Here is a 25,790-nt window from a genome sequence, read left to right on the forward strand (position 1 = left end):
ATCGTATTTTATAATTTTGACACTGTGTTCCGTGCTGCTGTTCATTTATACAAGAAAATCCTTTCAGGACAGTACAGCTATGTCAGAACAAAATTAAACATTGCTGTAATTCTGAATTTAATAATGTAATGTTATTATCATACATGAAGATTGAGGCCTTGACTTTCAACTTTGAAATTCAAATTGGTTGACTGTTCATCTTATTGTGGTTTATGGGCTGTTACCAACACTGATTGGTTGTTGTGATTCCCTATATAACAATCAGTCCATTTCTTAGCAATTAGATTTTGTAAAGCTCATTGAAATGAGATACTTATATGCCATTTTACATGAATTCATGAAACCAAAAAGTCAGTGTGAAGCAGAAAATCAACAGACAATTATTTGGTCAGGTCAATTTGTTTCTGTCAGCCGGGTATCTAACCCTAACTATAACCGATCACCATGTTTAAGAGTATCCAAACCAAACTGAGAATTCCATACATCCTACTTACACATGGAAATTCCAGAGATAGATTGTTGGAATGGATGTGAACTCTCTCTCTCCTTGGAGGGGTGCATCCTGCTTACCTGATTCCAGAACGTATTAAGCTCAGGTTGGCAAGAGCCAAAGCTTGAGTGTCCATTGGGGTAGTGCTGGAGTCTAATCAGCTAAAACTGGATGGATTGCCATTGATATCACTCTCTGGCAAGTTTTCCTACAGCTTGCCCAGCTCGGACCACCCTACCCGTTTGGACTTTGGCTTGCAGGATGAACAGGAGCTGAGTGGCCTCAGTGAACTTCCAAGTCCTGCAAGTGAACTGGGCTGGCTGTCATCAGCAGTGCCCTGGAATACCGCAGACTCACCTGGCTCAGGAACCTTGATCGCCACAGAGTGCTGGTTTAATTTCGACATCCTGTGACCAAACATATTACCTTGGAGCTAGTTCAGCTCCAAGGACACCCGTTTACCTCCCCGCAAGGAGGATAGTTATTAGTTGGCCGTTTGACATCTAACAAGCGCGGATTTGAGCCCTCACTAGTGGTTAGTATGTACCAGGAACTCCCTGAGAGCTTCCTGGTGGGCAGTTATTTCAGCTCAGTGTGAAATTCCTGTCTGCAGCTTGGGCACATGTCTCTTCCTATTGAGTGATGGCTCCACCAGTTGGAGATGTGGCATTTAAGCAGCAGTTGCTTGCCTCTCTGCAAGCCAATCAAGGTGGATTTCAGGCCCTGGATGTACGAAAGAGTGTTCGTTCATATGTCTAGTGATGTGAAGGGTGGGGTCAGTGGTAGGAGCCTTGACAGAAGGACTGGGTGATGTAGAAGCAATGGGGGAGTTGCGAGAGCACATGGGGGAGAAAGAGGGGGCAACCAAGGGGATGTTTTCTATCTTTGAGACAAAGAAGTCCAGGTCCTCTTTGCCTGTGGCATGAGATGTGACGATAGAGTGTGCTTGTGGGAGGGAGAAGTGGTAGGTACGAAGATGCTCGAGCCACATTTGGCAGTGAATCGTGAGGTTCACAGCAGAAGAAGACCACAATATCAGACATACATTATGCTGACCCACAGAAACACAGTTCCTATATGACCTGAGAATGGAGTTCCCACAGGTTAGTGTGATATAATTCCAATAGAGAAGGGAGTTTTCCCAGTTACATCTCCGTCATTATTAAGGAATGCCATTAGAAATCAGCACGATTTAGACTTCAACAACCCTTTTCTAAACTTAATAATAATAATAATAATAATAATCCTTGTATTTGATATAGTGCTTTTCACGTCTTCTAGAAGTCCCAAAGCACTTCACAGAACACATTGTAAAGTGAATTGACTGTATATTTGTGGGCGAACGCGGCAGCCAATTGTGCACAGCAATGTCCCACAAACAGTCGTGGATTGAAAATGACCAATTTATTATTGTTTTGTTTTTTGGAGGGATTATTATTAGGCTCTGTGTGGAGTAAGGAAACTTGCCCAAGGTTTCGCCCTCTGTCTGGAATTGAACTCAGGTCTCTCACTTGCAAAGCGAGTGCTCTAACCACTGAGCTACAGGACTCCGCAAACTTGCAGTTTGTCAAGAGATAATAACATGAATATTTACATTTCAACATTATCGCTTGTTAGTTCCACTGGAGTTCCCTCAGTTGTTTGAACTTCACAAGAAATAGGGTCCTTGCATATCTGATCAGGGTATTCCTGTTGGATCTCTGGTGTTGTTTCAAAGTCTCCATTTCCAGAAGGATTATCACGGTCAAACCATTTTGTATAACAAGTGTCTGAAGAAATATAAGTATTTCAGAAAGTATATTTCAGGAAGAAAGTTCAACTGACAGCATAGGAAATGCCATAATCTAGAAACTAAATGATACTTAAGAAATCGAATATACTCACCATCTTTACAAAAATCTTCAGGGCATTTATATCGTATTTTATAATCTTTACACTTTCCCCCATTCTGGTGTTTATTTTCACAAGAAAACCCACCGATGACTGTACAGCTGTATAAGAAGCAGATTAAATATTGTTGTAAATCTGAATATAATGATGTAATGTTGTAATCCTGTATCAGACCATGTGACAATCTGTCAAATATGATGACTTGATCCCAAATTAAAATTGATTGGTTGGTTAACTCACTGTTGTTTATGGGAAATTGCTGGTGCTGATTAGCTGTTGTTTGCCTATATAAAAACATTCATTTCTTAGCAAATATGTTTTGCAGTTTTGTAATAAATCCTCTTTGAGGATTATTTTTACTGAAAATACATTACATAAGTGTAAATTGTTGCTAATGCCTCAGGTTGTAAAGCCATAAACAGTGTGAAGCATAAAACCAACATTGGTGTATTGGATTTCACTGTCCGTGCATTATTCAGTAAGATCCTTTCACAGGGCAAACCTCAGCTGTCACGATAATACTGTGGAGATGAAGCATTCCTTTGCAGCTCTGTGCAAGAGTATGAGGTTGAAGAGAATATATTTGTGTTGGAATTTATTGACTTCAAATTCAGCAATTACAATTTCCAACCTTTTTTTAACCTCATATGAGTAAACCATTGGAGATGTATTTCACCCCATCCTACAGGAACAAAGCTTCAGTCTAAATTACTAAATTGAGTTCCTTGACACCATGGTCAAGTTATTTCGATAGAAGAGGGAATCCTCAATTAAACCCCAGAGTTTATTTAGGAACACAGTTAAAAATCACCATATTTAATACCTTAAAGTTCCTGTTCTAAACATATAGTTATATTAGGAAAGTTACTTTGTCAAGAGATAACAACTAAGATGACTAATTACAGATCAATATTATCGCTTGTCAGTTCAGCTGGAGTTCCATGGGTTGTCTGAACTTCGCAAGAAATAGGTTTCTTGCATATTTTATCAGGGTATTCATTATTGATCTCTGGTGTTGTTTCATAGTCTCCATTTCCAGAAGGATTATCACGGTCAAACCATTGTGTATAACACGGTTCTGAATCTAGGAAAGTATATGAAACAAAGAGATATCTCAGGCAATAAAAAGAGAATACCATAATCTGAAAACTAAATGGTTTTGAATAAATTCAATATACTCACCAGTTTTGCAAAAGTCTTCTGGACATTTAAATCGTATTTTATAATCTTTACAATGTCTCCCTTTCTGTTGTTTGTTTACACAAACAAATCCTTTGAAGATAGTACAGCTGTGCAAGAACCAAATTAATTATTCTTCTGAACATAACAATAGAATGTCATAGCCTATATCAGTTCATGTGACTATCTGCTTATATACAATTATATACTGATTCCCTTGATGCCGCAGTTGATAAATTTGTAAGATAGTCTGAAGCAGAACATCAACATTAATATATTGGATCTCATTGCCAATGCATTTCTTAATCACATCCTTTCAGAGAACCTCTGATTACAAAGCTCAGTTATCACTACAATTGTCAAAGCTTGTGCCCCTCTGTACACGAGCATACAAAACATTTGTTTTGTAACTTTGTAGTTTGTAATTTATCCAATTTTAATTCACGAATTGGGGAGAGAGCTGTTTGCAAACAAATCCAGTGTTCACCTTCATTTGCAACATCTGTGACAGTGAAGCAATCCATGCCCACTTGCATCAAGACCTGGATAACACACTGTGGCAGGTAACGTCCTCACCAAATACATCTCAGGAAATGACCATCTCCAACATGTGAAAGCATATACTATAATAAAATAATAAACCTTGCATTTGATATATTTAACATACAGTCAATTCACTTTACAATATACTCGGTGAAGTACTTCTAAACATCTCAAAGCACTTCACAGAGTATACTGTAAAGTGAATTGACTGTATGTTTTGTAGGCGAAACACAGCAGCCAAGTGCGCGCAGCAGCGTCCCCACAAACCGTCGTGAATTAAGTGATCACATTGTTTTTTTTTCATTTTTGTTTAATTTTTGAAAGGATTATTACCCCTGGAAAAATGATCCGCCAATCGACTGACATCTTCTCAGGGTAACCAGGTATGGGAAATAAATGCTGACCCTGTCAGCGTTGCCCACGTCCTGAGACAGAGCAACAAATCATAGCCAACAGCAGCCACAGATCCTTGTCAACTCGCAAGAAAACGACATGATGTTCCTGCTGTGTTGTACTTCCAGGACAGAAGGGAGTCCAACCCAGGAATCAGTTAGGAATCTAATTAGAAATTAACATACTGTGGGTCCAAGACTCCAATCTAAACATATTGTAAAATCAGAAAAATATCTGTCAAGCGATAAGATGAATATTTACATTTCAATATTATCGCCTGTGAGTTCCGCTGGAATTCCTTCGATTGTTTCAACTTCACAAGAAAGAGGATTTTTGCACAGCTGCTGAGGATATTCCTCTCTGATATCTGTTACAGTCTCATAGTCGCCATCTCCCGAAGGATTATCTCGGTCAAACCATTCGGTATAGCAAACAGCTGAGGTGTCTGAAGTGTCTGAAGAGTCTGAATCTAGGAAAGTGTATTGAAGAGATTTGAACTGACAAAGGAAAAACCATAATCTAGGTAATAAATGATATTTAATAAATCCAAATTACTCACCAACATTACAGAAGTCTTTAGGACACTTAAATCGTATTTTATAATCTTGACACTGTCTCCCTTCCTGGTGTTTATTTTCACAAGAAAATCCTTTTACGACAGTACAGCTGTATAAGAAACAAATTAAGTATCACTGTGATTCTCAATATAAGTAGTAAACTCACATTAGTAAACTATCACAGCAGTATAACACAACATTACATCACAGCATCCTACAGAACACGTCTCTGACACGGGTTTCCCACAGGTCAGCATGATGTACTTCCAATACAGAAGGGCATCTGCACTTACAACCAAAGCAGCCGAAACCTTCATCCACCCCTTTGTCACTTCTCCGCTGGACTATTCCAATGACTCACTGGTCTCCCCAGTTCCACCATGCACAAAGTTCAATTAATTCAAACTCTGCCGCCTGGATACTCACCAGCACAACACTCCATACCCCAATCACACCAATCCTTACCAGGCTCCACTGGTTCCCAATTACCAAACGGATCGATTTCAAGTTCCTTTTATTTGTTTTCAAATCCCTTCATGCCCTTGTAACTCCCTACCTATCTGATTTGCTTATCCCCTCTGCCTTCGCTTGGCTGGCTCCGGCCTCCTGTTCGTCCCTTGTCCCTTCCGCTCCACCATCGGTGGCTGTGCTTCAGAAACTCTGGAGCTCTCTCCCTCAATCCCTCCGCCTTGCCCCCTCCTCCCTACTTTCAAATTCCACCTAAAGATCTTACTTTTTGATGGTGCTTATGGTCACCTCCTCCCTCCCTCTCCCCCAGGCTTGATGTCAGACTCCACCACTGTCAAGCTCTCCGAGACACTACCCTACATGAGGGGTGCTATATAAATGTAAGTTGTTACATCTCAGAATCATTGTTAAGGAATAAGAAATCATTGCCTCACAGACATAAAATAATTCAGGAAAATTAATTTGTCAAGCTAAAATAATTAAGATGAATATTTACAGTTCAATATTATCCCCAGTGAGTTCTGCTGGAGTTCCATGGGTTGTTTGAACTTCACAGTAAAGAGGTTTATCGCACAGTTCACCAGGGTATTCTTGTTTGATCTCTGTCACAGTCTCAAAGTCTCCATCTCCAGAAGGATTATCACGGTCAAACCATACTGTATAACAAGTGGGTGAATCTAGGAAAGTATATTAAAGAAACATTTCAAATGACCAAAGAGTATAATTTGGCCTAGTTGCTATTCTCCAGAGGCAATGGTCCTTGCTGAGATCCTCCTGCATCAGCTTGGAGGAAGCAACAGATTGTTGGAATGTTGCCAGGATCAGTTTTCTGTCACTCTCCTTGCAATAGACTTATACGAGATACACTCAAATTTTCTTACATTCATTACAATACATTTGTTTCTTCTCATCTGTAAAATTGTACCTTTGGGAGCCATTGCTGAAAGCAAAAATTCTGATTATGTGAACCTTTGGTCAAAATAAAGGGGCAGAAAATGTCTCGAGGATAGATCTTGTGTTTAAATCTTCTGATGATGTATTTAAAGATCCGGATTCCTGAAATCTATCCTTTAAAAGAGAATTAATTGGAGTTGGTAATATGTGGCTATGCCTCATAGTTCAATCAGCCCTCCTGCACATTTCAGTTATCAACAACAAAAACAACAACAAAATTACATTTGTATAGCGCCTTTTGCATTGGGAGGACGTCCCAAGGCACTGGACAGACAGAGTTATCTGCAAGTTTTGAGCACTATCCTCTTGATCTCTTACACTGTCTCTCACTCCTCTCTCACCATTCCTCTCTCACCACCACTATAACCCGCATGATCACCTGCTCCCTCGACCCCATCCATACCCCTCTTCCTACCTCCCAGCTCCATCTCCTCGCCCCTCTACTCACAGACATCATAAACCTCTCCCTGCTTTCTGGCACTGTTCCCACCCGACTTAAAATGGCCGTCATCACTCATATCCTTAAAAAAATCCTCCCTGGACCCATCTACTCTCAAACTACTGGATGAGAGCTAATTTTCTTCAGTTGAACGTCAACAAGACCGACGCTCTCCTGATTGCTTCCTGTCAGCGCTTCCTCACCTCACAGGCGCTGACAGCATCACATCCAAGGTTGCACACTCCACCTTGCTAAGCCGATACGGAATCTTGGGGTCTTGTTTGACCCTCAATTATCTTTTCTCTCCCACATCTGTGCCATGTGCCACCTCTGCCTTCCCCCACCTCCGCAACATTGCCCGGCTCTGCCACTGTCTCACACCGCAGGCCCCCGAGACCCTCATACACACTTTCATTGCATCGAGGCTTGACTATGCAAACGTATTGCTTGTCGGCCTCCCCAACTCCTCCCTTCACAGGCTGCAGATCATCCAGAACTCTGCAGCCCGTATCCTCTCCCGCACCAGGCTCCGTGACCCTATCACCCCCATCCTCGCCCGACTCCACTGGCTTCACATCACACAGAGGATACAGTTCAAGATCCTGGTTCTCACCTTCAAAGCCCTCCATGGTCTTGCTCCCCCCTACCACTGCGACCTCCTAACCCCCTACCATCCTGCTCGCTCCCTCCGCTCAGCAGGCTCTGGCCTGCTTCACATCCCCTGCCTTGCTCATCCCATTATTGGTGCCCTGGCATTCTGCCACTCTGCCCCCCCCCCTCTGGAACTCCATCCTGCAGGCCCTCCATCTCCCCACCTCCCTTGCCTCCTTCAAGACCCATCTCAAGATCCTTCTCTTTGACCTTGCTTTCGATCACCCTGCCCTCTACCCTACCCTCCCCGATCTCAACCCCCAGCTTGGGTCCCAAACTCTGACTGTACAGCGCCTTGTGACGTCCTCCCGACATGATAGGTGCTTTACAAATGTAATTTTGTAGTTCTTGTTGTTGTACACTAGTGTGCTTGTGTTTCTACAAAGCCTCGGTCTTGTTGACATTCAACTGAAGAAAATTAGCTCTCATCCAGGACTTAATTTCATAGAGAATAATGAGCAACACACTAGATATGATGCCATTTGAACATAAGAACATAAGAATTAGGAGGAGTAGGCCATTCGGCCCCTCGAGCCTGCCCCGCCATTCGATAAGAACATGGCTGATCTTTTGCTAATGAATTTGCTAATGAATTTTGCCAAAATTATATATCCACCTATAAATCTGTGATATCTGGAGCAGATGTCAGACTTTTGCCTGGTGCCAAAATAATTGAAGACTGTTTCAACCTGCGTATGATATCTTGAAAGATCATAAACTTACATCAAGAAAAAAATAAACTTATTATTTTGAATGTCCAGAGTATTCCTACACATCCTGGCTCATCAAACTCGTTAATGCAGACAACATGAGGTTTTTTTTCCTGTCGAAATCTAATTTAGGGCATAAATTCACTCCGAAAATTAAATCCATAACTCTTATAGAGTTCTTGTTGACTGTGCCTTTGGCCACATCCTGTTATTTCTTAACCAACCCCTGCCCCCCGCCCCCATCTCTCACCCTGCTGAGGCTCCGGATCCATCTCTATAAAGCACTCCCTCCACCACATCAAAACTAATATAAGTGCAAGTTGTTGTTGAAGATTGAGTTCATTTGTTTGCATACTGATTCTATTTTGCACTAAAGATTGTTAATATTTTATGTCATAAAGAAGAGATTGTGAGCAATTTATCCCAGTTTTCTATTTTCTGGGTTCCAGGGTGTGAGCGATTGTGTTGTGGTGGGAAGTCAGTGCATGACTGTGGGCTTGAGAGAAGCCATTCTTGGTGCAGCTGGTGGAGGGCTGCTACTGAGGAAATGAATACACGGAAACCAGACTCACAAATCATGACAAGATCTTAAACCAAAACATTGTAGGATTCATTTTCATCAGGTGCAGATGGACGTTCAAGAGTCCAACGAAGGGAATATCTAAGATTCGTCTGCATAACACTTTGTTACAATAATGTCAAGGTGCCTGCCTTCTCGTTGAGAATAATATTTGCTTTTCAAGTCAGAATGAGATTAAAAAGAAATATTTTGAAGAAAGACACCTACCCGGCTTTGAAGAAGCAGAAACACAGCCTGAAATCAGAAATAACAATTGAATTATAACCAGATTTGGATTATTTCCTAAATTGATTCATGAATAAATTCTGTAAACACCAAAATAAATGTCACTTACTGTTGGCATAAATGGCAGAAATTAATATGAATGCCTAGAATTAAGTATAAACAAACAGAATTATTGATAGTTGCATTCCAAAATATAATTTATGATTTTTTATATATTTAAATTCAAAGATTAAAATAGAACCAGTTAATCAGAACCATTTTCATAATGTGCTTTAGGATATCCCCATTAAAATAATTATTGTTTAAACCTTAATATACTGCACACTTGCTTCTGGCTCCGTTGAACAAGCAAAGTTACAGGATGCAAGTTATTTTTTTTAATGTAAGTAGTACAATGAAATCAGGTGAACTATAACACGAGAGTTATTTAGCAGCCAGTCACCTTTCAACTCTATAAATCAGTGTTTGTACACTTACCAGAAGCATTTTGATTATTTTCTTCCACCCTATACTGTGGAATAAAAATACAAATATAATTCTGTTTCTAATTTTCTTAGCAAACCAGAAATCCAAATACATAAGTTTAACACTTGTATTAATTTGAGATGATCCTTCAGAGATTTCTCAATATGAAATGCATAATTAGCAAACTTCTGAAGTAATAAAATATACGTTGTTAACACTTTTCACATAGGAGGATGCCTCTAAGCTCTTTACAAATATAGAGTGAGAGTTTCAGCTGGGTAAGAGATAGGGGTCAGGGAGGTATGGGGAAGATGGCTGAAGGTTCAATCAGAGATAGATCTTGAATGGGTTTTGACAGCAGAAAGGGAGGGAATGATGTGAAAAGGGTTATGAAATAGAATTCCAGAGAGTAGGAAAAAAAAGTGACTAAACACATGTCCACGGATGATGGAGCGGGGGAGGGGCAAAGGTCAGGTTAGCATTGGCAGAGTGGAGACGATTCATTTGAAGGTAAGGATGAAGATCTTAAAATCAATCTGCTGAGGGATGGGGAGCTATCGCCCAATGGAGCTCGGCAAGGATTGGGGGGTGGGGTGTTGAACCTCGAATAAGACAGAATTTGGGCAGCAGATTTCTTGGTGATATGGAACTTGTGGGGGCTAGACTTGGGGGAGGATGCCCAATTCTGGAGGTGACAAAGACCTGGGGTGAGGGTATGGGCTGTGTTGGGGGTGAGATAGCTACTTAGACCAATGATGTTACAGAGACGGAGGAAAGTGGACTAGATGAAAGGTGGGGGTTGAATAAAGCCATAAGATTTCATTCTGTCTGTTTGGTCAATGCAGTCAGCAGATGAGGTGAGGGAAACCAGCAAGAGAATTGGAAAGTTAAGACTCATCCAGGACTTGATGCTGACAGGACAGTCTGCACTGGATGTGTTGTACAATGTTTCTTAAGCACATTAAACATTTTTAAAAATCATAACTACACAAATTAAGAAATCAGATAAGAAACACCTCAGCAAATTACACCTCATAGTCAGTAAAATGCAAATTGTTGAATGTTTTATTCTGGGTGTAACAACAACTTGCATTTATAAAGCGACATTCACGCCGGACAGCGAAACCAGCATGTTCCTCATTTTAGAAACTATACACAGCTATTTGCAACCAGAAACCAGAGCTCATTCATCCCTCAGTTATTACATACAGCTGAGATTCAAAAAGGGATATTCACTTTGCCCCTATAATTTTTCCTAATAACTCTTATGTGTTTACATGCAGATACCGTGCAAATTATTATATGGTAAGACATTTGCCAGGTTTTAATCTTTTTAGAAATTTGAAGAAATTATTTTGTGGACTATACAAAATCTTCTGTAATAGCAAGTTGATAATCAGGTTTCCTGGGTAGTAATCTGATTTTCAGGAGCGGTCCTTCCCTGGAGGCTGATTGAACTCTTACTGTTGGGACCGTGGGGAGTGAGAGTTACAACATTTTTTAATTAAAAAATTAGTTTTGGCCACAATATATAGTCACTCCACTTTACGATACAGTAGTCTGTGAAGTGCTTTGAGACGTCTCAACGACGTGATAAGGCGCTGTATCAAATGCAAGGATTATTATTACAAATTAAAGCCCCAAACCGCTCCAAATTCCCCCAGCCACAGGAGTGATAGATATCATCCTGCTTCAGTGATAAAAACTTCAGAATAAAGAAATTCTTGTTTATTATTTATTCTGTACAAAAAAGTTTAATTGCACTAATCAACACACAGTATTTTCATTCCCCGCAACAAAATGTGTTGAAGAATCGTTATTAAGTACTTGTTGCTAATTATTTGTCAGCGTTAGTGCTCTATAAAGATTAATGTTGATTGTATCACGAGGTTAAACCGGGGATCCGATTTCACCAAAGGTGACATGTAATTGACAAATATTTTACCTCAAATATTCGACCGTTGGGTGGTTTGCAAGAATGTGGAAGGTCTGAGTCTGTGTCTCTCTTTAATATCGGAGCGGAATCACAGGTCAGTGCGAACCTTTGTCACAGAGGAACCAGTCATTACATCAGAGAATCCGCATTGTCCTCTCAGCGCTTGTGCCGCATTCCCCATCGTCACTCAACCTCATGGACAACAGCTGCCAAACTGCTCAATCTCTCTGTTTGGGAGAGAGACAGAAATGGATGATCAATGAGCATTAATGAGCTTTGACATTAAATGATCAATTCCTTTATTTTAAAAAGTATGCAATTCCGATCATCTATTTTCAGGTAACATCCTGGGAAAAGGCATTAGGGAGAATCTCCAGCCTCGGGAACCTTCCTTACAAAATAAAACATGGGATTCAAGAATTTTCTACTTGTGTTCGATCTTCAATTTTAAGTCTTAAGACTGACATTTTCAGCCTCTGACATAATAATTTTTCCATTTGACATAACACCTCACCACGATGTCGAGACATCTCAAAGCACTTTACAGGCTATACTGTGAAGTGTAGTGACTGTATACGTTGTAGGTGAACGATGTCCCACCAATAGCTTTGCAGTGTGAGAACAATTTTGTTTTGGGATGAGGTTGGTTAAGGTCAGTGTCTCCCTTCTCTTTATCAACAGTGCAATGCCATCTGTAACGCCCATTTGAAGACAGGAAAGATCTCCGGGAGAGGGAGAGTGTGTATTATAACACCAATTCTTGCATTTGTAAGCATAAGGTTTCATAAATCCATATTGGCTGCTTTTAATTATACTCTTCGTGAGATTCTTAGGATACTTCATCCTTTTATTATAAAAGGGTGTTGGGTATTTGTACGATTCTGTCTTGCTCCAAGCTCTGAAAATATTTGATCTTTTTCAGTGAGCGATGAGGCGAGTAAAGCTTTAGACATTTTAGAAAGACACAAACATTTGGTCACTGATGCAGTTGATGATACCCATGGCCTGCTTGCCTGCGTGAGGCTTGGTGTAGAGAATCAACCAGCCGCAACTATGGAGGTAATCTGCTTCCTCTTCTTTCCAGCGCTTTGGGACGTCCTCCCGACGTGAAAGGCGCTCTATAAATGGAATCTTGTTGTTGTTGTCTTGTTGTTCCTCAATTTAAAATCCTCGTCCTCACTTTCAAAGCCCTCCATGGCCTTGCTCCTCCCTACCTATATGACTTACTAACTCTATAATAACCTGTCCGCTCCCTCCGCTCAGCAAATTCTAACCTGCCCGGCCCTACCCACCCTTGCCGATCGGGCCTTCAGCTATTTTTGCCCCCACCCTTTGGAATCCCATCCCATAATCTCTTCACTTCGCCTCCTCCCTTAGCTCTTTGAAGGCCAGTCTTGAGACCCTCCTCTTTGACCACACCTTTGGTCACCCTCCTACCTCCCCGCCCTCCACCACTCCTGATCCCAACCCCCAGCCTGTCCAGTGCCTCGGGACATCCTCCTGTTGTGAAAGGCATTTGCTGGTGTTGTTGTTGTTGCAGGTTTTCTTCAACTGCATTGTTTTGAAAAACAATCTATTTTACTAATTCAGGTTACAGCCAAGATGTGCATTTTATTTCCTGCTCTTTGCCCCAGACACAAATTAAGATCGTGGGAAAAGCTCACTGCACAAATTCTGCTAGTTCATGCCAATAATTGGTGTTTAACCTAAAGCTGATGCTGCTTGACTGGGATTTTCCTCTCGTCTCTTGTAGCACACTTCTCAGGTTCCTCGCCTATCATCCTCCACAACAACCATTACAATTGCTGTAATCAATCCAGTGAAGCTTAATGAGGTGTCCCTTCAAACATGAATGTTGCTATATTAAATGCAAGGTTTATTATTAATATTATTCAAATATTATTAATAATTCCAGATACTGAAAAGCTGCTGCTACAATGATCCAGCGTGACAGCGTGTTCGAGAAAGTTCCGTCCGAGCGTCTTGTTCCTGCCCTGGTAATCTGTCGACTCCTGCAGAGGATCAGCAGATCCCGCCCATCACTTGACCCAGTAATAAAGGCGATAGAGCTGGCAGGTAACCTCTGCGACGTTTGCACCTATTTCATTTGTCTACATCATGGAAACAGTCCTTTCGACCCAACTATTTAGTCTGTGCTGGTATTTTGGCTCAACATGAGCTCCACCCCTCCTTATCCTCTCTCCCAGGCTTTTCCCATCCACTGGGGCTTGTATTAGCCTGAGTAGAAACATTTCCCTCAACTTTTCAGACATTTCTATTCTATTTATATTTCTATCCTAATGTGCTGAGACTGTCCAAATTGGTTTCACTTCAAACCCTTTAAGTATCGGAATCTGTAATTTCACTTGTTTTCCTCCAACACCCCCGCTCCATCTCCACGAAAAAAAACCTTACACTTTTGAAACTTGTAAGCAGAATAGTATTAAGTGTTTTTTCTTTCAGGACTAATAAAAGAAGTGTCCGGTAACGTGGAAAACAATGTAATGGATCAGGAGGAGATAAACAAAAGGGATTGTGAGCAGCCAGGGGACAAAGGTCCCCCTGAGCCTGGTGGAATTGCAGCTGAGAATGGCAAGAGGAAAGTGAAAGGCAAGCCTGAGTTTAAGCAGAAATTCACCTGTGCCACATGTGACAAGATCTTTGTGTTTCAATGTCGTCTTGAGCTCCACGAAACGTACTGCCGTAGAGGCAGGCAGCAGAAGCTGATTGCTTTTGAGGAGTGTGGAGAGGCTCAGGCTTCCCAGAAGGATCAGGAAAAGCATGCAATAGAAGCCAATGACTCTCCGAAGGGGAAGAAGAGGCATTTCCCTGTGACTTGTGACATCTGCGGCAAGTCCTTTGTTCATCAGTCAGGTCAGATAGATATAGTGAAGCCTTTTTATAAGATGGTGGTTGGTTATTGGTTATTGAAATCACAACCAACATTACAATGAGACTATAATAATAATAATCCCTGCATTTGATATAGCGCCTTATCATAGCCGGTTCCACTGTGCAGCGAGCAGGAGGTGACATCAATGATCTGATGTTGTCCTGGGGGTGGGAGGAGGAATGCCCTTCCATTCCACCCTCCAATCCCCCTGTTCATTGACATAGGCTTTAATGTTTGGCTCTGTTAATGTGTTAATGTAACTATCCTCAGGGCTGTATTACCACATGCGCTCAGATCACTTTGAGGAGAAGCCGTTCTTGTGTCAGGACTGTGGGACCACGTTTGCTGCCAAATCTACGCTGACCAATCACATGAGGCTGCACACGGGGGAGAAGCTGTACGTCTGTAAACACTGTGACCTGAGCTTCGTGTAGTCGGCCGCCCTGGCCTATCACCTGAAGAAAAAACATTTGCAAGGTACAGCCGTCCAGCTCATAAATATAATAATATGATAATATAAATTAATAAATATAAAAATATAATAAATATACTAAATATAATAATAATATATCCTCTCAGTATGAACCGTTGATGCTACATTGATTCACAAAGTCCTGTCAAATTTTCAATTTACATTTTCATAATTGCTTACTGATGGAAATGGGAGATTCTTAATGTCAGGACTGAGAGAATGTTAAAAACATGGAAGCTCAAATGTTACTGGACTTTGAATTGCTGTTTTCTTTTTTGCCAATCATTGACAACATGTTTTTCTCCTCAGCGGAGTGCTTTAAATTTTCTACTGCTTGAACCTTTGAACTGATTAGTGTTTTAATTTGTTCATTATTAGCGGAGCATCCAAAGTCCATCCCATTGCAGAGATTGATCCTGAACCTCTTAATATCCTGCAGGGAAAATGTATGGATGCCAGTACTGCGACGCAGTCTTTGCTCAGTCCATCGAGCTGACGAGGCACATCCGGACACACACTGGGGACAAGCCGTATGTTTGCCGGGAATGTGGGAAGGGATTCAGTTAGGCCAGCGGGCTGTCCATACATCTGGATGCTTTCCACAGTGAGTGGCATCAAATTTTGCCAAATCCTTTCCAATTGCATGTTGGCTATAGTTAGTGGCTCCATGTTTAATTTTTATTTCCAGGAATGATCTGCTGAAGAGCAGTGAAAACCTTTTCCCAGCCAAAAATATGTTTTCCTTATCATTGCGGAGGCTGCAGGAAGTTTTGAAACTGCAGACTTTACCCCATAGGCTGTTAGACTTTGGCTCATTACTTTATCTTAACTTGTCTATTAGAGTTTTGTGCTTATGTAGAAGTTGTCCTCACTGGCCAGCCCACCAGCAGTTTGTGTGAGTGGACTTGCTCTCTTCTGACTCCTGTTATGAGTGAAAGACTTCAGTTAAAAGAAATTTCAAATTGTCTCCTTGTCACCCAATGGATTGATTTCAAGATCATCCGTCTTTCCGACAAATTGCTACCTGAGTGCTCCCTACCTGAGTAACCTTATTCAGACATGCTTCATGCTCGCTCCTTCCACTCAGCTAGTGTGAGACATAGCACGGTTTAAAAGGCCCTGTATAAATGCAAATTGTTGACGGTAGCATTCCACGAACTTCAAACCATGTGCAACTTTGCTGTTATCCAGCCCTTGCAGTCGTGGCAAAATAGTGAACGGAAAAGCCACACTTGTAGTGTCAGTTTGGCTCAGTTGGTAGATGCTCATGTCTCTGATTTGTGAGCTCAAGTCTCACAGCTGAGTCTCATTGTCTAATTTGATGATAACCCAGATCCCATCTGCCTGTTCAGTTCCGTGGCCATATTGGAAACGTGAAGGGAATCTTCACTCAGATTTGGTTACGTTGAGGTAAACTAATCTCCCAAAGGTTCAGACCCTGAGGTTGGGGGGGATGTAGCAAGTCCATAATTATCAACATCTTGAATGCATTTATTAATGTTAATTATCACGGAACACGACCAATCTTCATTTTTACTTTGCCAAAAACCGGCGACACTTACAGATGTGGCTCTCCTTACAGATATTGAATACCCGTACGATTGCCAGAAATGCAGCATGAGCTTCCCGTCTCTGGTGGAGCACAAGATGCACATCCAGGAGGTGCATCCTTGTGAATACAATCCCTGCGAGATCTGTGGCAAGAACTTCAGTGCCCTGTCCCTCCTAGAGAGGCATACAGTCACACACATGCGGGGAAAATCATACTAACTGTGAGGTTTACAGCAAAGCCTACCAGGTGGGTACTTCCACCTCAATCTGCGAGACTTGTTACGCGTTTATCTGAACTCTGCCAACATTTTGGGTGTCACTGTGTTCTCTCCGACCTGGTTACTCCCTAACCCACTACCCGCTGCCTGTTACCTTTTGACGGCTGGGAAAACTGCGCTTGTCATGTTTTGGAGAGGCTGAGCCTGGCTCAACGCTGCTTCCCTTGTGTTTGAGAAACTCTGCGTGTTTTCCCTGTCTTGTGCAGCAGCTGTCCGGGCTTTGGTATCACAATCAGACACATCACCCTGATATCTTCGCCACACAGAACCATCGGTCTCCCAGGTTTGCTTCCCTGCTATTCACTGAATGTGACAAGAGCGTCAGGAGTGTTGCTGTTCTCAATAAGCACACGAGGTCTGGTCAGTCAGGTAATGTTCTGTTCTAATCATTACACTGGTTGGTCTGTGAACATTGTGCTTTGTGCGCCATTCAACCATAAAGTTCCAAACTTGTCCTGAGCTCTGCAGTCACAGACCACCTCAGCCAGGGTGGTTGGGAGAGGAGAGGCTTGTGACCCATCCCAGGGAGAGAGCAATCAATCAGGAGCCTACTGACTGTTTCCTGTGATTTGGATGGGAGGGTTTGGTGGGTGGATATTGAATGAGGATAGGCCAAGACTCTTATTACAATGCTTCCCACAGTTGAATTGAGTTGCCCGTATTCCTGTATCTCACACTTGGAAGAATGGTTGCTTCGCCTGTCAGTGCTCAAAGCATTGCTGGCTTCAGGAGGGAAGGGAAGGTTGGGCAGCAGCTTTCCATCAAGCTAATGCTGCATTTCTCTGCAACAGATATAAATGAGGTGAAATTCTACCCGGGCTACATTGACTTCTTGTAAACAGACTACACACTACACAGTCGAAAGTCGTGTCCTGAATTTGTCAAATTGTAGACATAAGTCTCAACTCCATTTCTCTGTAATACCTAAACAAACTTGAGAAAATCAGCTTCAAAATGAAGTCTGTATTTAAGAATTTGCCAAATTCTGGATGATAGAAAATGCTACATAAATAGACAAAGCAAGACGCAGGTGGAACTTCTCCCTTGTAGTGTTTGTCAAAGGCTCTGAAGTCTGTTGAATTATGGTCTGAGCTACATTTGGTAATTATAATGTTCCAGTCACATTGTTTCTTCTTCCCTTTTCCCCTTCCGTCTCCGGAGGGGAATGTGAGGCTTCCCTCCTTATCTCCCATTCCCCACCTACCTTCACTTTGCTGAACCTTTGCTATCTCATTCTGTTTACAATGTTTGCTCCTCCTCATCAGATCTCAAAATGCTGACATGTGAAACCTGTGAGGAAACCTTTGCCAACCTGGGGCTACTGCACACGCACATGAAGTCTCAACATTTGGGTAGGTTAAAGCTGGGTCTGAGTTCTCTTCATAGCCTCTAGCATACAACTTCTTAGCTCTAGTGAAGGAAGTGCTAACTCGTTAGGTCCGTGTGGTCCAACAGGGGGCCAGCGGGCTGCAACTGGCACGGCGGATGATTTTGTTCGGTTTCACTGCTTTACCTCCCGGCAGCACCTCTCTTCTGATCGGTCTCCATGATGCAGCGTGGAGAGTGATGGGAAGAGGGGCAGAATGGGAGGTACTCAGCCCCCCCGACCCCTCAGGTTTCCCAACTGCCTCGAGCCTTGTGCAGCCTGGAGAGACAGCTCCAGCAGCAGTAGGAGGAGTATTTAACAATTATAAAATTGTAGAACTATGCGTATCAGTAGGAAACACAAGGTAGATATGGAAAACAGAGGATTTTGGCGTAAGTGGGAAGTGGATGACTTGTTTGAATGTAATGCAAAACCTCAGTTTGCTCGAAAGTCATGTCTGTGTTGAAGGAGTTCAGAGTTGGTTTTGTAATTATGAATTAGAATACATTAGAATATACAGTGTTTATGCTTTCCTGAAGCATTGCAACATCATGTGAGCACAGAGCATGCGGCAGAACAGGGCAGGACCTTCCTGTGCGGAGACTGCACTCAGCACTTCAACTCTCAGCAGGCATTGGAGGAGCATCAGAGGAACGAGCACTCTAGCATCTTGTTCACTGAAGCTCAGGAAGCAGCTCAAATGGTGAATGTTCAGGCAAGTATCTTTGAAAGAAGGAGGGGAGATGAGCAGGATTTCTTTGGAGCTGAGATGGTTCCAAGGTGACTTTGCTTTACAATGGAACATCGGAATTGTGTCAATCCTGTGGTGGTCTCGGTAATCCGATTCCTGGGCTAACCCAACTGGCTCATGAATAGGATTTGGAGGGACAGAACAGTAACTGGGTGTAAGGATTCTTTCCACTCAGCTCCTGTTAACTCTGTAAGCCGAAGCTTAACAGTTGCGGTGGTCCTAGCTGGACAAGCAGTGGGAAACTTGCCAGACAGTGCTCTCAATGACAAGCTTTTATCTGGTTAAATGCCAACACAGACTCTGGGGTCCCCACCCCAAATCTTTCCAACCTGCGCCTAATATTATCTGGAATTAGGTAAGTAGGATACACCCCTCCATCCCATTCCAGAACAGAAATTTCCATGTGTAAATGGAATGCATAATTGGAAGAACAGGCAGAAAGGACCCCAGTCCCTCATCGCAATGAACCCCCAACCCCCCCAATAATGTGCTAGAGGGAGGAGTTTCCCAAAGGCTGCATGTGAGACCAGTGCAACACTGGTCATGTGAAGGGTGACATCAGCGCTCTTGAGCTGGTGCTTTACAGACTCCCATTACTGTCTTTCCAATGGGGCTCCTCCTGTATTTAGCATTAACAGTTCTCGCTTTGCTGTGCTCCCGCTAACTCTTTCTTGCCTCCAGGTTGTCCAGACCACTGAGCAGCTGGCTACCACAGAGCAGGTGGTTACACTGGAAGAAGCTCAGCTCAGCGGTGTGGGCCCACAACTCTTTGTGTCGTTGCCTGATTCCCACAAACACTTCGTAGGATCCCATGAAATTGTGGCTTTGAATGTAGAAGAATTGCTTGATGGGACAGTGACCCTGATCTGGGGAGATTCTCAATAAAAAGACTCTTGAGTAGAATATGTACATACGAGCAAAGGCCTTTTGACAGTGTGAAAAGTTCACTGCATGTATTTCTTTAGGTACTTGAAGATCAGTGCCCATTCAGTTTTCTCCATCAAATGCTTTCTTGAACAATCTAGCAATGTAATCACTAACTTTAGTGTCAGTGTTTTGGGGGTTGTCAGTAATAATAATCCCTCCAAAAAAACAAAAAAACAATAATAAATTGGTCATTTTCAATCCACGACTGTTTGTGGGACATTGCTGTGCGCAATTGGCTGCCGCGTTCGCCCACAAATATACAGTCAATTCACTTTACAGTATATTCTGTGAAGCGCTTTGGGACGTCCTCCCGACGTGAAAAGCGCTATATCAAATGCAAGGATTATTATTATTATCATAAGTTTTTGTGTAAGTATTGCAAACCCTTCACACTTCTGCGGTACCCATTCTTGCGGTTCAGATAAATGCACTAAATCGCTTTATGAATGACATCTGAAAGAGAAAAGTCGCCATAATGCTGAACTCGGTAAGAAGTCACAGGTAGTGACCGGATGTGGCCACCAGGTGGCAATCTGATATCACAAAGTTTAACTGGAAAAATATTCATTTCAAGTCCTTTTCATAGAAGTTCAGATATTTCAGCATAATATTTTAAGATCATTCTTAATAACAAATCATTAATTAGCCAGATTTGGTCACAAGAAAGTTCTATAAACAGCCACGATTAATTTTATCTAAGGAATTGCTGGTCATCTGCAGAAACTCCCTTCTCTTTCAAATAGTGCCATAACGCCCACCAGAATGTCTCATTCAGCACAGCAACCTCGAATGTCAGAGAGCGCCAGCCTGGGCTGTGAGCTCAAATCATGGTGTGGACCTTGTCCCAGAGGTGTGAGTGCTACCAATGGAGATGGGGTTAAGGTGCACCACCTCAATATTAACACCTACGGCACCAGCTTCTCCAGGGAATTTGGGAATCAGTAGATGTTCTTGAGTTGCTTCCTTTATATACAAATAGGCTGGGTTTTCCCCATTGTTCATTGCAGGCAATCAGGGCTTTGATTCCCACTTGATACTTTTCTAAAAGTTAAATCAATAGTTTTCCCTGTTCTGTTGTGCGGCTCATTGTCTTTATTAAGCAACTCTTTCATTTCCACCACAACCTCCATTTTTATGCACTTGTTTCCCTTAAGTTTTCCTGGCTTCATTCCATCTGGTCATATCCTTGGGAGTGTTCAAGCTGTCATTTTTTTAATGACTTTCATTATTAATCTCTATTTTCCCATGTAATTGGACACTCAGGTCCAACTACCCGAGAGGTATGTCATTGCCGGTGAGAAATAGGGCGACCAAATTAACTCTGAGTCATTTTCTTTCTGCTGTCTCATCTCATTTGCCTTTAAGGGAAAAGAGATTGTCACTTGGTATTCCACACAGTAACCACTAGTTGAGAACATAGAACTTTACAGCACAAAAGAAGGCCATTCAGCCCAAAGTTTGTGTTGGCTCTTTGAAAGGACAGTCCATTCAGTCCTGTTTCCCAATGACTCCACAAATGACTAACTGTTTTAAGATATAAGTCTATTTCTCTCTTTGAAGCTAATATGGACCCTATCTTGACCACTACACCCAGCAGGACATTCCGCATCCTAACAATTTCTTGTAAAATAAAATCCTCCTTTCCCCTTTGCACACTTGCTATTCATTTTAAACTGATGCCAGTGGAAATAATATCGCCCTATTTACTCGTTTTGATGTTAAAACCCTCATGATTTTAAGTACCTTGATAGGTTTCTTCTCATCCTTCTCCAATGAAGCTGGTCCCAAAGACAGAAGAAATAGAGAGTTAGAGTAATTTTGATGTACTGGGCATGATGTCTACGTTAGTAAGGCACCGAAGTGTGGAACTTCACACAGAATGAATAACCAGTCAAATGCCTCTGTGAGATAGGGAAGGAAATCAGTGAGTTGGGTGGATTGGTCTTCAGTCACAACAGGGAATTGAGTGCATCACAATATTGCAGTGAAGTTTATCAACCCTGGGTTTATATAACTCGTCTAAAAAAAAGAAAATGCTTTTATCGCTGGAGTCCCTGCAGATCTGAGCCCTGGTGTCGCAGTTTTAAGAAGCTTCAGAATTTAGCTTGACATCACAATATTTACAACAATTTGCATTTCCTGTTCAATTGTATTCAACGACATTTGTAGTTATCCTACAACAACAACAACAACACAATGTCATTTGTAGAGCGTCTTTCACGTCGGGAGGACGTCTCAAGGCGCTGGACAGTTGGGACAGGACCTGAGCAGAGGGGAAATGGTCAGGGTGAGGGAAGGGAAGGGCTTCACATGGAGCTTGCGGTTGTTATTAAGTGCAATATAAGAGTCTGCCAGCCTTACTAGCCTTAAAACGTTCCGCCAAGAATCAACTAGCACAGAAATTACTGACTGTTGTCTTTCTCAAATGATAAAGCAAAAGCTACCCTGGCGGGAGAGTCTGATTGCAGAGGATGGGGTGGAGGTGGGCAGGACAAGCATGTGGGTGTGGTATTGGGGGGAGGGCCATGCTCTGCGTCTTGTCAAGTTCTGTGAAAGAAAAATCCCCTAATTGCAAATTTGGCACCAGTGGTAAATGTGCGGCTGTTATTCCTATTGTCTCATTGCGTTGCACATGTTGCTATAATTTGTGGTGTTTAATAGTGAGAATATGAGAATCTTCTCATTCTAATATTGTCCAATTGCAAGCATTACTGTGCAGAGGGTTGCTGAGAAATTTAAGAAATTTAAGAACCAGGGAATGATTTGCTTATTTTTTTTAATACCTAATAAAACAAGAGTTTAAATTTTCAGTTTATTAAAATTTGTTTGAATCACAGGGGTTGGGACCCCACTTAAGTCAAGAATTGAATTTGTGTTGGAACAAAGAAGCAATATAATTGTCAATAGAGCAGCCGAACAGTCCTGCTTTGGAAGGTAAACTACGTACTAAAATTAATTCAATAATTGGAATGATTTTATACTTGTATTGGTAACAAAGATATAATGAGGTCGTTGGAATATTCTCCAAAAATTTAATTTCTTTGCACAAAACAATTAGTTTTCTTGTAATGTGGGACATTGCTGTGTGCAATTGGCTGCCGCGTTTGCCCACAAATATACAGTCATTTCACTTTACAGTATTATCTGTGAAACGCTTTGGGACGTCTAGAAGACGTGAAAAGCCCTATATTAAATGCAAGGATTATTATTATTATTATATTTGGACCTGATTAACATAGCAAAGGCATCTTCCTCCTTCCTGCAAAGCCATTCAGAATAGTCTGCTGGAGCCTAAGGACTCTGAGACTCGAAAAGGGATAATATAAATGCCAGTTGTTGTTTGTTAATTGTGTGGTTATCTCTGCCTGACCTGTGCTGTGGATGGTCAGCAAAATTCCTACACTTGGAGGGACTACTCCCATTGCCATTGCCCCCACCTCCCCCAGCCATTCCTTCCCTTGTGACAATATCCTTAACTTCTCTTGAGGTTCTGATCGGAGGTAATGGCAAAGTCAATCAGAGTCAAAGTGTCCGACAGTGCAACTCGCTCCACAATAAGGAAATATGCATTTTGTCAAAAAACTCGAAGTGGTTTCAGTTCTTTTTTTAAAAAAATCACAATGGAGAATATCATTGGGGAGAAATTGGGGAGAACAACAATCCGCACTTAACAGCACATTTCAAGTGTGGAGAGTGTCTATAAGTGGTTTACAAGGACAAAGTAGGAGCCTGCGATGCAAGAGGGGAGTGGAACGCTGATGGCACAGTGGAAGAGATGAGATTTGAAAGCAAGAGAGATGGGGTGGGGTCAAGGCCGAGGGATTTTACAAAATGAAATCGGTCATTTACTTCATGTCTGTTTGTGGAAATGGCTCTGTGCAAAATGTCTGCCTCATTCTGCAAAATCCACAAGAGTAGCAACTTGCATTTATGGAGAGTTCTTCGCATGGGGTAGATTCCTGAAATGCTTAGACACAGTAATGAGATTTGTTTATCCTCAGTTGTCGCAATTTACAGTATATTGTGTGATCCATTTTAAGACATCCAGGTGCTGTATAAATACAAGAGTCATGATTACGTTACAGAAAGAGATTGCTTAAAACCAGCTTTTGTTGCCCTGAAAGCAATCTCAGTGCTTGTACTTTGGCACAAAGTTAGAGGTGGGAAATAGAGAAGCACTGCCCTCTCTCAGAGGAATGGGATTCAAAAACTTTAGAGAGGGAGTGAGCAGCAACAGAGACACAAAGAGGGAAGAGCAAGATAGTAAGACTGGAGTAGAGCTCCAGTGGGGGAATGAGCACCAGCACAGACATTGGGTGAAAATGCAGCGGGTTGGGATTGGAATAGAGAGCTGATGGGAGGGAGAAAGCTGGCACCAGCACAGGCATATTGGACAGAATAGCTTCCTCCGGTGCTGTGATTTTCTATTATATTTAGAGAAACGAAGCAAAGCTCTACTTGTAACTCAAAGCAGGAAGTAGGAAAGGGCTGATCACAGAGTACATAAACCCACTGGCGGGGGACAATAACAAGATAGAGAGAATAAATTGAAATCTGAGTGAAAATACAGACTCACCTTTTAGCCTTTGATATGAGATTGTTTCGCGCAGACATTGATTTTTTCTATTAAACCAAGATGACTCGAATGGTTTTCCTCCTGAAGTGTTTGCACGTGGGTGGCGTGGTTTCAACTTTACAAAGTAACATGGGATATATAATATGCCTGTCCATGAAAAGGATAACAATAAGCAACAGATTGCCTTTTGGCCACTGAAGCTTCAGGGCAAATATGGGAGGTTCACCTTCGTTTTATACGTTGTTGCACTCAGAATCCACGAGGGACGTGAGGCGTGACGGACGGGAGACAAATTCGCAGTCACAGGCACTGAAGTCTTTCATCAAAGAGCGGAGATTTAGTTTAAATGTGGAACCAGTCTGCGTGGTGTGGGACACTGATCCTCACAAGTCCCAAGTTATCTTTTGCTGCTTTGGATTGAAAAACAATTCTTAATTTCTCAAGAGCCATGATAGAAAAACAAAATCTAAAAGTATTATTCGACTAATAAACTCAAACATTCAGGAGAAATAGATATAGAAACTAATCACGTTGGAATTCAATTCTTCAGAGTCAGAAGGTTGTAGGTTCAAGCCCCTGTATCAGGATTTTGAAGTCACAGTTTGATCTGACAGTCCAGTGCAATGGTAGGGAAGCATTGCATTGTTGGAGGTGCCATCCCTTGGACAAAATGTTAAACTGAAGTCTTGTTCAGGCGGACGTTAACGATCCTGTGGCACTCTTCGAAAAGAGACGGGAGCTTCTCCCTGTATCCTGGTCCACAATCCTCCAGATAAAATTGTCCGTAAATCTCACAGCTGTTTATGGGGCATTGCTGTGCACAAATTTGGCAGCACTTGGCTCGCAAGTGAGAGGACGGGTTCAATTCCCAGGCAGGGTGAATTGTTAGGCAAGTTTCCTTACTCCACACGCCTCTGTTTACCGAGCAATGAGTAGGAACCTGGTTGTTAGTTGATTGGTGGATCACTTTGCCAGAGGTAATAACACCTCATAAATAAATAGACAGACAGACAGACAGACAGACAATGATAATAATTTGGTCACTCAATCCACGACTGTTTGTGGGACGCCGATGTGTACAATTGCTGCCACGTTTCATCCCACAAAACATACAGCTGTGAAGTGCTTTGAGATGTCTTGAAGATGTGATAAGACGCTATATCAAATGCAAGAATTATTATTATCACTGATGTAAAAAGGATAACTACAGGTGTGTCAGCCCCTGAGATTGGAATCTGAAATAAAGGGAAATGGTTTTCAATCATAGGAGTCAATTTTGCGATGTGTATCATCCCCTGAAGATATATAGAAAGTAATTGAAAAATTAATGTTCAATCTGTTGTGAATATAAGATTGACACTAAGAAGCTTGGCTCGGGGCATTGCATATTAACCGAAACACAGAGGTCAGGTTGGGTGATTACAGTTGCTGAACAAGAGGAAATCATGTTAGTTCTGTGAGATGCAGCAGTACAGCGACCGGAAGGAGTTAAACTC

At 41.9% G+C, this 25,790-nt stretch overlaps 1 protein-coding gene across 1 annotated transcript; it reads left to right on the forward strand.

The window, feature by feature from the left end:
• The first annotated feature begins 9,978 nt into the window (after positions 1-9,978).
• Positions 9,979-19,848, forward strand: LOC103187679 (zinc finger and BTB domain-containing protein 40). The gene is given in 12 exon segments (XM_042343793.1): positions 9,979-10,018; positions 12,403-12,539; positions 13,427-13,556; positions 13,944-14,354; positions 14,644-14,850; positions 15,285-15,449; positions 16,428-16,612; positions 16,614-16,643; positions 16,881-17,043; positions 17,940-18,026; positions 18,580-18,755; positions 19,473-19,848. Coding segments are annotated over 12 exon segments (1,935 nt in total). The 3' UTR covers positions 19,677-19,848.
• Positions 19,849-25,790: the final 5,942 nt, after the last annotated feature.

The sequence above is a fragment of the Callorhinchus milii genome, unplaced genomic scaffold, assembly GCF_018977255.1.
Source record: "Callorhinchus milii isolate IMCB2004 unplaced genomic scaffold, IMCB_Cmil_1.0 Scaffold24, whole genome shotgun sequence".
NCBI lineage: Eukaryota > Metazoa > Chordata > Chondrichthyes > Chimaeriformes > Callorhinchidae > Callorhinchus > Callorhinchus milii.